General features: G+C 39.3%; 1 protein-coding gene across 1 annotated transcript; it reads right to left on the bottom strand.

The window, feature by feature from the left end:
- Positions 1-11807: 11807 nt before the first annotated feature.
- Positions 11808-14282, bottom strand: LOC143612982 (pentatricopeptide repeat-containing protein At4g35130, chloroplastic-like). Its single transcript, XM_077086825.1, is given in 2 exon segments — positions 11808-14034; positions 14037-14282. Coding segments are annotated over 2 exon segments (2406 nt in total). The 5' UTR covers positions 14221-14282; the 3' UTR covers positions 11808-11812.
- Positions 14283-15749: the final 1467 nt, after the last annotated feature.

The raw sequence follows: 15749 nt of genomic DNA, 5'->3' as shown, positions 1-15749 counted from the left end.
GTTACTCAAAACTTGGAAAAGATAAAGTGTTAAGAATATATTATAATAATAATTCAAAAAGAATAATAGATCAGAAAGATGTTACGCTTTAAGGATCCTAGATCCTTTTTCTGGATAATATATCCTCTCAGGATAGCGGATCCTGATCAGAAAAAATATTTCTTGAGGTTAATGGCTTTCCAAGCTCTTGGTAACCTGTTGCCTTCCATTGTGAGCAAATGATATGCCCCCTTTCCTGCTTCAGACTCAATTTGATAAGGTCCTTCCCATTTGGGTGCTAATTTCACATCAGCCGGATTTGTTGTGTTTTGGAAGGCTTTCCTCAATACTAGATCTCCTTCTTGAAATCTTCTGATTATGATACTTTTGTTATATGCCCCAGCTACCCTTTGTTAATAAGCTGCCATTCTGATTTTTGCTAGATCTCTGAGTTCTTCTATAGTATCCAAGTCTTCAAGAAGGACTTCTTTATTAGCTTCAGGATCACGGATGCTGGTTCTCGCAGTAGGGACCACCATTTCTGTGGGAATTACTGCTTCTGATCCAAACACCAAAGAGAAGGGTGTCTGGCCTGTTGCATTTTTTGCTGTAGTTCTGTCTGCCCAAAGGACATAAGGAAGTTCTTCAGCCCATTTTCCCTTCTTGGATCCCAGCTTCTTCTTTTGATTGTTGATGATGATCTTGTTGCTAGACTCTGCTTGGCCATTGGCTTGAGGATGAACCGGAGTCGAAGTAATCATTTTGATGCCCCAACTGTCACAGAAGTTAGTGGTTCTCTTCCCAATAAACTGGGAACATTGTCACAAACAATTTCAGCGGGAATACCAAATCTAGTTATAATATTTCGTTTAATAAAAGATATTACTTCCCTTTCTCGGACTTGTACAAATGCCTCTGCCTCAATCCATTTGGAGAAGTAGTCGGTCATAGCAAGCATAAAGACTTTTCCACCTGGTGCTTTTGGTAGTTTGCCTACAATATCCATACCCCATTTCATAAAAGTCCATGAGGAGGATATAGGATATAGAGGCTCCGCTGGTTGATGAAGGATGTTCGCGTGTCTTTGGAAAGCATCACACTTCATTGAATACTCTACTGCATCTTTCTTCATTGTTGGCCAGAAGTATCCAGTTCTGAGTATCCTGGAAAATAACGCTCTTCCACCTGTGTGATTGCCGCAATCTCCTTCGTGAAAATCCTTAAGTACTTCTTGGATCTCAGGATCCTCGATGCATCTCAGATATGGACGTGCAAGAGATTTTCTATACACCATATTATCTAATAAAGTATATTGGGATACCTTGAGTTTGAAGGACTTGGGATTTTCTGTGGCTGGAATTTCTCCTGTCTAAATATAGTTCTTGATAGGATGGATCCATGATCCTTTGTTATTTGAGGATAAAGGATCCCAGAGCACGATTTCTTTATCTTTTGTTATCTCCCCAACTTCCTGTTCTCCTATTGTTGGCGTGAGAATGTGGATTATTGGGATTTTCAAATCCTCAAGAATCTTAAGAGATGAGGCTAAGTTTGCTAAGGCATCTGCCCCAGCGTTTTCTTCCCTCGGTACCTGTGTAATACTAAATATATCGAAGGATTTCGACAATTCCTTCACAACATCTAAATATTTCATTAGTTTCTCATCTTTAACAGCATACAAGCCGTTAAAGTGGTTAGTTATCAATAAAGAGTCTACATAAACTTGAAGATACCTGATCCTCATGCTTTAGGCTAATTGCAAACCTGCGATTAAAGCTTCGTACTCTACTTCATTGTTTGTTGTCCGGAACTCACAAGCTATGGACTGGGGTAATATGTCCCCCTGTGGCGATTTCAATAGGATCCCTAATCCTGTTCCTCTTACGTTGGATTCTCCATCTGTGAAGAGTATCCAAGGATCCTTGGTCTTTTCTAGTTGTTGAACTTCCAAGTCAGCTTCTTTTTGTAGATCACTAGTGAAATCAGCCACAAAGTCCGCTAGTGCTTGAGACTTGATTGGTGTTCATGGCTCGTATTGGATATCATATGCACTTAACTTTACAGCCCACTTAGCCATTCTACCTGATAACTCTGGTTTTCTAAGAACATTCTCTATAGGATAGTTAGTTCTCAAAATAATAGGGTGAGTTTCAAAATAATGTCTCAGTTTAGTAGATGCCATAATAAGTGCAAGAATTAGCTTTGCTAAATGAGAATACCTGGACTCTGCATCTAAAAGACTTTTACTTACATAGTATACAGGATGTTGTTCACCTTCATGATTTTTTACCAAGACTGCGCTTACTGCATTTCCTGACACAACAAGATATAGATACAAGGATTCTCCATCCACAGGCTTCATCAGAGCTGGAGCCGAGGATAAGTAATCCTTCAGGGCTGTAAGAGCAGCTTCATGTTTTTTAGTCCACTCAAACTTCTTGTTCTTTCTAAGGATATCATAGAAGTCTTTGCACTTCTCGGAGGATCTTGAGATGAACCTATTCAGGGATGCTATTCTTCCGGTGAGTCTCTGGACGTCTTTGGCATTTGCAAGAGATTTGAGATTGACAATAGCTTCGATCTGCTCCGGGCTTGCTTCAATTCCTCTCTTTGTGACCATATATCCCAGAAACTTTCCAGCCTTAACACCGAAGTGGCATTTGGACGGATTTAGTTTCATGTTATACTGGTCAAGGATATTGAATGCTTCCTCAAGGTCTCTGAGGTGATCCTCTGCCTTCTTCTACTTTACCACCATATCATCTATGTATACCTCTATAGTCTTGCCCAATTGGTCCTTGAACATCATGTTGACTAGTCTTTGGTACGTTGCTCCTGCATTTCTTAGTCCGAACGGCATAGCAGTATAACAATATATGCCGGTTGGAGTCATGAACGCTGTGTCCTCTTGATCAGATGGTTCCATCTGAATTTGTTGGAATCCAGAGGAAGCATCTATAAAGGTGAGCACTTCATGTCCAGCTGTCGCATCCACCATGGCATCTATATGTGTTAATGGGAAAGGATCCTTGGGGCATTCCTTGTTTAAATCCGTAAAATCGACACACCCCCTCCACTTTACATTCTTTTTTGAAACAACGACCACATTAGCTAACCATCGAGGATATTGAACCTCTCTGATCATACCGGCCTTAAGAAGTTTTTCAACTTCTTCTTGTATGATCTTGTTCCTCTCAGGAGCGAATTTTCTTCGCTTCTGATGGACGGGTTTAACAGATAAATCAAGGCCGAGTTTATGAGTGATTACCTCTTTTGAAATACCTGTCATGTCTGAGTGTTTGAAGGCAAAAGTAGATCTTCTTTGCCCTAGGAAGGATATTATATCCTCCTCGATTTTGCTGGGGATACTGGATCCTATGAACACTTTTATCTCTGGATCTTCGGGGTCCAATGATACTTCTTTGAGGTCTTTCTCCCGAGCTTCCAGCACGTTCCTAGGATGTTGCTGTAGTTGCTATGCTATAGTTTGCTTGGCTGTTGGCTTCATTGATGATGAATAGTAGTTCTTAGCCTTCGCTTTGTCACCTACTATCTTTACAACTCCCTAAGGAGTTGGTAGCTTGATGCATTGGTGATAAGTTGAAGCTACGGCCTTCATTCCATGGAGCCAAGGCCTACCTAAAATAACATTGCAACAGGAAAGGTTATCTATAACACAAAATTTTTGGTATGAATTTTACCCTTCGATATAAATTGGGAGGTTGATGTCCCCCAATGTCTTCTTGGTTTCACCATTGAAACCGACTATCACCAATGTTCTAGGAATGATTTTTGAATCCGGGATGTTCATCTTTTTGAGGACGTCATGCTGGATAATGTTGACCGAGCTGCCCCCATCCACTAGGATCCTGCGTACATAATGGTTAGAGATAAATAAAGTAATAATCAAACCGTCATGATGAGGATCCTGGATGTTCAGCTTGTCTTCCTCATCGAAGAAGATTCTCTTGCCTGTTGTTAATGTAGTTGAGACTATACGATGATCTCCGTTATCCATCTTGATCTCCTTGGCGAATCTTTTTGCCGCAGAGAAAGAAGTTCCACATATGTCTGAACCTCCCGAGATGAAATTAACTGCTGGCACATCCGACTTCTTTTGTTGAGGATCCTAGATCCTTGAATTGAAAAAGACTCTCTGATCAGTCACCCGAGTAGTGGGGATGAGCGGTCTTCTCTCATCATCCAACTCGAATTCTTCTACGGGACTTTCTTCTATGGTACAGGAATCTGGAAATAAATCGTAGTCTCTGGAGACAAAGTTGATCACATGTGCATCTGGCGGTGGTGGTGTTTCTTTCTGTGGAAGTTCTTCAGGATCCTGGGTTTTGGATTTCTTCCTTCCCAAGAGTTCTTTAAAGTGACCCTTGCTCAGGAGGTATCCAATTTCTTTCCTTAAGACGATGCACTCATCTGTCGCATGGCCAAAATCTTCGTGGAAGGCGCACCACTTAGACTTGTCCTTGAAGCCAACCACCTTCTCATTCTTTCGGGGCCACCTTGCTTTTTCTCCCAGATCCTTCATGGCGCTAGTCAAGCCATGAATATCTACAGAGAAACAATAGTCGGAGATGCAAGGGTAGTCTTCATCGTCATCTCCTTCTTCAACTGCCCGTACGTTCTGATTGTTGAACTTGGCGCATGGCTTCGAATTGTTGTTCCTATTCCAGGATCCTTTATTCTTCTCAGGAGTTTCTTATGTCGTTTGTCCCCCGAGACGATCCTGGATCTTTTTATCTTCTTCCAAGCGGATGTACCTTAATGCCCTGCTTCTGACTTCATCTAATGTCCTGCACGGAGTCATCACTAAATCATCATAAAAGGGGGAGCTCTTTTGAATTCCCATCTTGAATGCTTCAACAGCAGTAGTCATATCAAGGTTTGGGATTTCTAGAGCTTCCTTGTCGAACCTGGTAACGAAATCCCTAAGGGATTCATCACTAGGCTGGATAACACGATATAAATCACTAGTTAACCTCTCAAATTTCCGACTACAGGAAAATTGAGTGTTAAACAAATTAACTAAATGAGAGAGAGATGTAAGCGAGAAAGGGGGGAGACTTAGCAGCCATTTTAGTACAGCTCCCGTCAGTGTGGCTCCAAATCCTTTACAAAGGCAAGCCTCTTTGAGTCTTTCAGGAATAGGATTAATTTCCATCATTTCCTTATATTGGGCAACATGTTCCTCAGGATCGGTTCTCCCATCATACGTCTTCATGTTGGGAGTTTAGAACCGCTTTGGAATTTCAGCATCACATATGGGCGGAGCGAATCTGGATAACTTGTGACTTCCCTACGGTATCTCAAGAATTGGACGTATCACCCCCGGGACACTGGATATCATATCCTTTAGCTTTTGTAACTCCCTAGCCATGGCCTAGTTGATGCCTGAATCCTGCATGGGAAAATGGTTAGTATCTAAAGATGTAGGATCGTACCAGTTACCTCTCTGCTGGGTGGTGTTTGGTATTCCAGACGAGTATCTGGGAAAAGAGGAGTCAGTAATAGGAGTGGGTCCTCCTGAAGCTATGGTCTGCATGGGGCTTATGTCCCCATCATGGACTTCGGAAGACTGTATGTGCTGAATTCTTGAGGATCCTTGATCCTGAATAAAGGATCCTTGAGGTTGGTAACCATAGGAGCCTTGAGCATATAACCCAGATGATCCCAGCGGAATGATTGATGACCCCTGCTGAAATTGCGAGGATCCTTGAGCCTGTAGACCCACGGACCCTTGTTGAATGATATGTGATCCTGACTGAAAGAGTGAGGATCCTTGAACCTGCTGACCCATGGGCCCTTGTTGAAGGATATGTGATCCTGACTGAAAGAGTGAGGATCCTTGAGCCTGCTGACCCATGGGCCCTTGTTGAAGGATGGATGATCCTGGCTGAAAGAATGAAGATCCTTGAGCCTGTTGACCCATGGATCCTTGGTGCAGGATAGATGATCCTGGCTGAAACACTGAGGATCCTTGAGCCTGATGACCCATGGACCCTTGGTGCAGGATATATGATCTTGGCTGAAACACTGAGGATCCTTGAGCCTGTTGACCCCTGGACCCCGGTTGCAGGATAGAGGATCCTGGCTGAAACAGTGAAGATCCTTGCAAAAGCTGAGCCATGGATCCCGGACTGGTGAAATCCAGCATCCTGGGCACCAGGGGAGTGAGATCTTCTGTTGGCCTCTTATTCTTCCTGAGATCTTCTACTCACGAAGGATCCTCTGGTTAGTCTTGTTATGTTGCTCCATATACGCTTTAACCTGCGAAAACATAGATGAAACATCACTGTTAATATTAACCGCCGGGGCAGCAACAGTGGTTTTCGAGCTCTGGAAGATTGGTAGTTGCGTTCTGCTTCCAGTAGTAGCAGTTCGTTGTGCTGCCGTGATTGGCGCAGGCATCGGTGGCAAGGTCCTCGATGAGAGAGGAATTGATGAGGGCATGGTTGACGAAGCATAGGTGGATTGAGAGGCCATTGTGAGTGTTTAGGGTATGGAAAAATGAAGTTTGATGAGAATAATATGGATTATAGCACCAATTGCCCCACGGTGGGCGCCAAATTGTTTTGGACAAAAATCAGCTAAGGATCAATTATCCAAATCTGTTATGTGAGGTAAGGTGCCAATTCAATGATAACGAGTGTATGAGCGTGATATTGATGAACACGATGATTTGATCTAGAGGGAAAAGGCCCTTAACCAAGATAGTCTTACTTCGGTCAAAACTTATCAAGGCAATCGTTGGTAAAATAGCTCCGGTCAATGATTAATAAAATAATCTTTGGTCAAAGTACTTTAGTCAACGATCAACAAGGTAACCTTTGGTCGATGAGTATATGGTTATCTCGGTCTCCGGCACAAAAAACCCCCGGACGGTGAAAACTATCACCGTCGAGTTTATTGATGAACAAAAGGTGATTACAAATGTTTGTGGAGTATGTGATCGAGATTACAAAGAATATCTAAGTGTGTAGAGAGAGTATTTGCTTCTGCTCTAGTGTGTGTGTAAGTACATGTGTCTATTCCTACTCGATCACACTCAAATATATAAGGAAAAAGTAATTAACAAACTTAACAACTTCATCCTATAAATCCGCTAGTCTTCCATTCTTCATCAACGTGCCCTTTGACCATGTGCTGATAGCCACTCACTAGCGAATAAAACGGTAGACCAGGTCTAGATACTGTTGTTGTTATTTAAATGTCAATCTTCTAGAGAGTTCGTCCATAATCAGCTACGTTGAATTAGGATCCTAGATCCACGTTCCAGCTACAGGATGTCCCGCGAGGATAATTGATGCAAGTTCATCTTAAAGTAGATATACTTGTCTAACACATCACCATACTAAACGCAATAATTAGTAAACAAACAATACCGAGGATCGTCGATCCTTTATATCCTGATGTATATTTCAAGGATAAACTATCCATAAGACAGTCAAGGATAAAGGATCCTCAGTATAAAAATCGTGGCCTAAGCAACGAAAACGTTATAAACCGGTGGTATGATACGTCTACCATAAATCGTAGGATCCTCCATATAGCCGAAAGCAACGAAATTGTCAGCCACTAAGCGTGTACTGGTCCCGCTGCCCCGGACTATATGTTGGATAGCGTGCGTTCCAGGCGAGAGTGTAGAAACTCTAATTTATAAGAAAGGTGAAAACCTTTAAACCTTGGGGGATATGACCATCGGGGGTCATATCCAATCGTGGGCTAGGCCAAGGAAAATAGCAATGTACCTTAAGCGTGAGGGAGAGGTGGCCAACCTCTTAGACATTAAACCTCTTATTGAAATATGCATTATTACTTAAAAACTTGGAAAATATAAATGTTAAGAATACATTATCCTTAAATTAATAACAAGAATATGAAATAAATAAGTGATCAGATACATATTACCAATTTTAGGATCCTTGATCCTAGATGGATGCTTGATTTTCGAAGGATACTAGATCCTGACTAGAAAAAATACTTCTTGAGATGGATAGCATTCCATGCTCTTGGTAACATGTTGCCTTCCATGGTGAGTAAATGATATGCCCCCTTCCCTGCTTCCGACTCGATCAGATAAGGACCTTCCCACTTGGGTGCTAGTTTCCCATCTGCCGGATTGGTTGTGTTTTGGAAGACTTTCCTCAAGACTAGATCTCCTTCTTGAAATCTTCTTATCCTTATATTTTTGTTGTATGCCCCAGCTACCCTTTGTTGATATACTGCCATTCTGATCTTGGCTAGGTCTCTGAGTTCTTCAACGGTATCCAAGTCTTCAAGAAGGATTTCTTCATTGGCATTAGGATCACGGATGCTTGTTCTGGCTGTAGGGACCACCATTTCTGTAGGGACTACTGCTTCTGATCAAAACACCAATGAGAAGGGTGTTTGGCCTGTTGCATTCTTGGGTGTTGTCCTGTCAGCCCAAAGGACATAAGGTAGCTCTTCAGCCCACTTTCCTTTCTTGGATCCTAGCTTCTTCTTTAAGTTGTTGATGATTATCTTGTTGCTAGACTCCGCTTGACTATTAACTTGAGGATGCACTGGAGTAGAGGTAATCATCTTGATGCCCCAACTGTCACAAAAGTTAGTGGTTCTTTTTCCTATAAACTGGGAACTATTGTCACAAACAATTTCAGAAGGGATACCAAATCTAGTTATAATATTTCTTTTAATAAAGGATATAACTTCCCTTCTCGTACTTGCACGAATGCTTTTGCTTCAATCCATTTAGAGAAGTAGTCTGTCATAGCAAGCATAAACACTTTTCCTCCTGGTGCCTTAGGTAGTTTACCCACAATATCCATGCCCCACTTCATGAAAGGCCATGATGAGGATATAGGATACATAGGTTCTGCTGGTTGATGTAGGATGTTTGCATGCCTTTGACAAGCATCACATTTCTTTGAGTATTCCATGGCATCTCTCTTCATTGTTGGCCAGAAGTATCATGTTCTTAGAATCCTAGAAAACAGAGCTCTACCTCCAGTGTGATTATCACAATCACCTTCGTGAAAATCTTTGAGCACCTCTTGAATTTCAGGATCCTCGATGCACCTCAAGTATGGACCTGCAAGAGATTTCCTATACAACACATCATGTAATAAAATGTATTGTGATACCTTGAGTTTGAAAGACTTCGGATTCTCTGTGGCTAGAATTTCTCCATCTTGAATGTATTTTTTGATTGGGAGGATCCAGGATCCTTGGTTGTTTGAGGATGATGGATCCCAAAGTACGATGTCAGTTGTTATCTCCCCAACTTCTTGTTCTCCTATTGCTGGTGAGAGAACATGAATGATTGGAATCTTCATGTCTTCTGGAATTTTCAGAGATGAGGCTAAATTTGCCAAAGCATCTGCCCTGGCATTTTCTTCCCTTGGTACCTGTATAATACTAAACAATTCGAAGGATTTTGCTAATTCCTTCACAACATCTAGATATTTGATATGTTCACCTTTAACAGCATATGAGCCATTAAAGTGGTTAGCAATCAATAATGAATCTATATATACTTGAAGATACCTGATCCTCATGCACTTAGCTAATTGCAAACCTGCGATCAAAGCTTTATACTCTGCCTCGTTGTTCGTTGCTTGGAACTCACAGGCTATAGACTGGGGTAATAGGTCCCCCTGTGACGATTTCAGTAGGATTCCTAATCCTGTTCCTCTTACATTGGAAGGGCCATCAGTGAAGAGTATCCAAGGATCCTTAGTCTCTTCTAGTTGTTGGACCTCCAAGTCAGCTTCTTTCTGCATGTCGCTACTGAAATCAGCCACAAAGTCTGCGAGTGATTGTGACTTGATGGCTATTCTTGGCTCGTACTGAATATCATATGCACTCAGTTTCACAGCCCACTTGGCCATTCTACCTGACAACTCAGGCTTTCTAAGGACATTCTTAACAGGATAATTAGTTCTCAAAATAATAGTATGAGTCTCAAAGTAATGTCTCAATTTAGTAGAAGCCATAATAAGTGCAAGAATTAACTTTTCTAAATGAGAATACATGACTTCTGCATCTAAAAGACTCTTACTTATATAGTAAACGGGATGTTGTTCACCTTCATGATCCTTTACCAAAACGGCACTTACTGCATTTCCTGAGACAGCTAAATACAGATATAAGGATTCTCCATCCACAGGCTTCATTAGAGCTGGAGCTGAGGATAAGTAATCCTTCAATGCTGTAAGCGCAGCCTCATGCTTTTCCGTCCATTCAAACTTCTTATTCTTCCTAAGGATGTCGTAGAAGTCCTTGCACTTCTCGAAGGATCTTGAAATGAACCTATTGAGAGCAGTTATTCTTCTCGTGAGCCTTTGGACATCCTTTGCATTTGCAGGATATTTCAAATTGAGGATGACTTCAATTTGCTCAGGGCTTGATTCAATTTCTCTTTTAGTCACAACCAATGGGGTTATACACATAATCTAAATAACAAATCTCCCCGTAATTCATAATTAGAAATCAGTATAACTTGAAATACATATATCCAAATTTTATCTTAATTTATACAAACAGGTCACATTATCGTCTAGCGATACTATCAATGAAATCTCAAATCAACGGGTCAAGCACCATTTACTAATGCCACTTATATTATCATCATTAAATAGTTCAAACATCAACTACTTTATTATCAATTTATCATGAATATGTCTAATTTCCAATAGCACACAAACAAGTTAAATTAGCAATTAACCAAGCTACCAATATGAACATTAACAACGGTTCAATTTTTTTCTAACTAGCATAGCATATAAAGCTTCACACAACGCAAATACCAACCTCGTAAGTCATAACTACTTGTTGTAACATTTACACCTTCTTACTGATTTAAATTCTATGAAATAGCATATGCATATAGAAATGTCATTTATGCCCCCCAACAAATTCCCATTTAACATACTTTAATATACGTTGTGACACTTCAACACATACCAAACAAGAATAAATACGTTGTGAAGTGCCCGCTTAATGTATGCCAAAGAGTAAGATACACTTACCTTAGCCCGTAAGATAGGGCATATAAGAACTTAATATGCTTCTCTGGCTCGTTGACTCCCTTTTAGTGTATCCATAGGTTATGGACCATATTAACACCAATTCTATATGGTTAGAAAATTACTTTAATTTTAAAACTTTGTTACTATTCTATAAAGTTACCCCATTATTATAACTAACTGATACATACTCAAATGCATGACATGTTCCTCATTAATCTTTCATACACATGCAAGACTCCATATAAATAAACATCAAATTCACATTCAAATGAACTCATGAATAACACTCCAATAAGTTCTTGTTATCAAATCATTCAAATTCAACACCTTTCTTTATTAACTTGGTGTGCATTCTACATCTTGAACTATATAATTCTCTACAAATGAACATTCTTCAAAAAACAAATCGCGATTTATGCTACCATTTGTATCAAAATAAACTACGGAAGGATAGAGTGGAAAAGGCTGATAGAGGACAACACTTCAAGTGCATAATTTGCTAGTGAATGCTTTTACATTAACCCTTTTTTAAAAGACATAAATTCATGATTGCTCTTTATTGCAATTATTCAACATAAAGTTGATGCATCTTATTTTATATTGGGTATATGCACATGACAGTGAAACATTTTACATTTACTTTAAATCAAAGATTGATATGTTGAAGTTAATCATAAAATTGTACAATTGGTAAAATAAGAAATACAACAGAACTATTCTAGATACATGTTTCATTAGTTTTTTAGTCTCACCAAAAGACTTTACAAACATACAATCCCACTTTACAAACATACAGACTTTCTTTTCTTTTACCAGTAATCACGGCACGAGCATTGACCATGGGCAAAATGATGATATATCTTAGAATCTCCCACAACTATTTCTCGGTGACACGTCAGCGAAATCTTTTTCATTGTATCATGACAATCTTCACATATTCTAATGTTTTTTCTAACAAAAACAGGTTTTCCAATCGACGTAGAGATCAACCCGAAGCAAACCGCAAGTCTCACACTATGCCAATCTGCTGACTTTGACCTTCTTCTCAAAACGTCAACGGGCTTGAACTTAAACAAATTACCACAAGGGCTCTTTAATATCACATCTAAAACATCATATAACAGATAACTGTTTTGTGACCTATCTTGATCTTTAAACTCAAAGGTTTGACCTTTGACGTCAACCATGGTCAACCCAATAGTTTTCGTCAAGTTTTGACTTTCCATAATAGCTTTGACCCGTCTGACATCTTCCCATCTCCCTGTTTCAGCGTACAAATTCGAAAGCAGAACGTACGATCCTGTGTTATCGCCACCCAACGATAATATCTTGTTAGCAGCAAACTCTGCAAGTTCAACATCTTTATGCCGTCGACACGCAGCAAGCAAAGATCCCCATATCCGAGAAGTCGGTTCCAGGGGCATTTTCGTAATCACCTCTTTTGCCTTATTAAGGTCACCAACGCGTGCAAGAATATCAAGCATACACCCATAATGCTCAACACTCGGGTCAATCGCGTGTTGACTTTTCATTTCCGTGAAATACTTCCACCCTTCTTCCACCATGCCCGAGACACTACAAGCCGTTAAAACCGACACGAAAGTACTCGAATTTGGTTTTATACCCACTTTCTTCATCTCCAAAAACAAACTAACCGATGTTTCACCGTACCCATGAATCGCATACGCCATAATAATCACATTCCATGAAATAACATCCTTCAAAACAATCCCATCAAAAATAACCCGGGCCAAAGCAAGATCCCCACACTTTGCATACATATACGTTAACGAATTGAGAACAAATGTGTTTGAATCGAAACCCGATTTAAAAGCATACCCGTGTATTTGTTTTCCTTCCCGCACGTGGGCTATTTCAGAATACACGGGCAATATGGCGGTAACTGTAACAGCATCCGGTTTGAAGCCATCATTCCACATATTACAAAAGATCTTTAACGCGTCTTGATATTGACCGTTTTGACCAAGGGCGGAAATTAGAGTATTGTATGATATTAAATTTCTTTGACGCATTTGGTTAAATATTAGTTTTGCTAATATGGGTTCTCCGCATTTCCCATACATATCAAGTAAAGCAGTGTCTAATATAATGTGAGGAAGAAACCCGAGTCTGATTGCGTAAGCGTGGACGGTTTTACCCCTCAACAAGGATCCTAGTTGTGAACATGAAGGAAGCAAGTTTATCAGTGTTACACTATCAGGATTGAGACCGTTTTCTTGCATCTTTCTCAAGCAAGAGTATGAGTCAACTGGTTGACCGTTTAGACCATACCCGCGAATCATAGCATTCCAAGCTGCAACACGCGTGCAAGAATTCGTGTTGAAAACCCTCTCGGCATAAGAAATTCCACCACATTTCGTGTACATGTCAATTAGTGACGTTTGTACCATTTCATCGGATTCTAGTTTTTCTTTTATTATTAGTGCGTGCATTTCTTTCCCTTTGGTTAAAGAACATACGAGGGAAGTGGCGTGAAGAACACTTACAATTGTGAATCTGTCGGGTTTGATCTTGTGTTTTTGCAGCTTAGAAACGCATTCCAGTGAGCTTAATCCGTCTTTAACCAAAATATACCCGTTAATCATCGAGTTCCATGAAACCAAATCTCTCACAGGCATTTCGTCAAACACCTTCTCTGCATATTCAATATTCCCAAATTTTGCATACATTAAAATAAGAGAGTTAGATACATGCAAATCCAAATCCAACCCAACCTTAAACACCTTCGAATGAACCTTTCGCCCCTCGGTGTAATCCAAACACCCGCCACACGCCTTTATTACAAACGGAAATGTAAACTTGTTGGCTCGAACACCCGTAACCGACATTTGATAATACAATTCGATAGCTTGTTTAAAAAATCCATTATTTGTTAAAACCCTAATTAGAATATTCCAAACAAAGGTGCTTCTTTTATGCATTTCATCGAACAGTTGGAGTGCATCATCAACAGACCCACTTTCCACATACGAAGTTAAAGTTTCCAGCTGCCGAAGTAAACTTGTTTCGGCATCGATGAATTCGATTGGAGTTTATTGGGTTTTACGGAATTGAAAGGCTTCTGCTTGATTGGGTCGTATTGATTGATGAATTCTGCAGCTCTTTTGGGTCGTGTTCTTGGAGTATTATTATTATTATTATTATTATTATTAACAAGGAAGTTGAAAGATGAATTTAGTGATAATATGGCAGCCATTTTTGAAGCTTAGAAATTGAACATTATTGATTTAAAGATTCATTAATTGTGGCGGGAATGAAGAAGAAACAGTTAATTTATTTATTTTTTTTTTTATTTTTTTTTTTTTTGCTTTTGTTTGCCTTTTATATAATTTACCATAAAACGATTACAATAAAGTGGCAGGCAAACGGGCAACAAGCTGCGCCGCAACCCCCTTTTGAACAGCAAAGCCAATCCTGCTAAAAACAGTTAATTAGTTTAGATAAAACTATATTTAAGTCAGGATATACTTTTAAATCTACCCCCTTAGGTTTACCATTATTATAAAAACAGTCCTCAATGTTAATCTTATATTGTTTTCGTAGGTCTGATTTTAATGAGTTTTTACTATTATAAACCAAAACAAAAGCACTGAATTGAAATTGCGTCAAACCAAACTTGAAATTGCGTCAAACCGAACTGTTACTAATGGTTTGTCTTTGGGTTAGTTTCTTGATTTGTGCTTATCGGACCTTATGATAAAATATGATCAAAATAAAATGCGAAAAAGTTCCGGTAGTTAAAACTTAAGGCTTCCTATGATGTATTATTAAGCAAAGCTCAATTATGTGTATAGAGTAACTTTAAATAATTATGAGCCTACTTACAAAAAACGTTACATAACCCAAAATCTTATGTCTGGTTTGTCGGTAGTTTTTTTCTGACTGGTTTCACACATGACCTGAGCTTGTATAGTTTAAAAATTTGTAAACCAAGGCCAAAGTTGGATGGTTTAATGTTGGTTTCAAGTTGAACCGTGAAACTATAATCTCAAGCTAGTTTGTGTGGTTTCGTGGCTCGTTTGAACCAATATATGAATATTGCAAATCCGTTTATGCTTAAAATTGACCTATTTAAACTAATTTGAAATTTTCTACATACTTTTTAAAACAATACACATCGATGCTTTCACGCAATGGATGTTTGTTATCAAGGATATGACAAACATGGGTGGACATAACACCTACATTCCATTAGGCAAACATGCCATTAAATGCTAAAGCCTAAGGATAAACAACCCACATGAAAAGTTAGTTAACATGAGATACATATTAACATAAAAGAAAACAATCAAAATAGGCATGTTTGAATTAAAAATGTTTTGTTGTGAAACAAACCTAATAGCTAAACATGTGAGAAAGAGATGTAGGGAGAAAGATGGAGATTTCATTAATATGGTGTGTATTCAATAAGATACAATGATATGTATATATAGGAAAAGATAACTTGGAGAATAAGCCTAATTTATATTAGGTATTGATAACCATAATAATATATATTTATAACACTCCCCATTGGTTATCAACTCAATACGCTTGGATATGCTGCCTCATTAAAAACCTTGCTAGGAAAACCCAGTGGGACAAAACCATAGCTAAGGGAAAAAAAGTGCAGCGCGTATTGTCTCCCCCTGATTAATATATCCGTCAAAATGGTAAATATCGATCTTCTATGAAAGTTGCCCAAAACTTTTGTAGTCAATCATTTGCGTCTTCGTCACTTGACAT

The sequence above is a fragment of the Bidens hawaiensis genome, unplaced genomic scaffold (assembly GCF_021521415.1).
Source record: "Bidens hawaiensis isolate Kalapana, Puna unplaced genomic scaffold, B.hawaiensis_p1.1 tig00036321_1, whole genome shotgun sequence".
In the NCBI taxonomy this organism is placed as follows: Eukaryota; Viridiplantae; Streptophyta; class Magnoliopsida; order Asterales; family Asteraceae; genus Bidens; species Bidens hawaiensis.
This window is presented reverse-complemented; position numbering and strand designations above follow the sequence as displayed.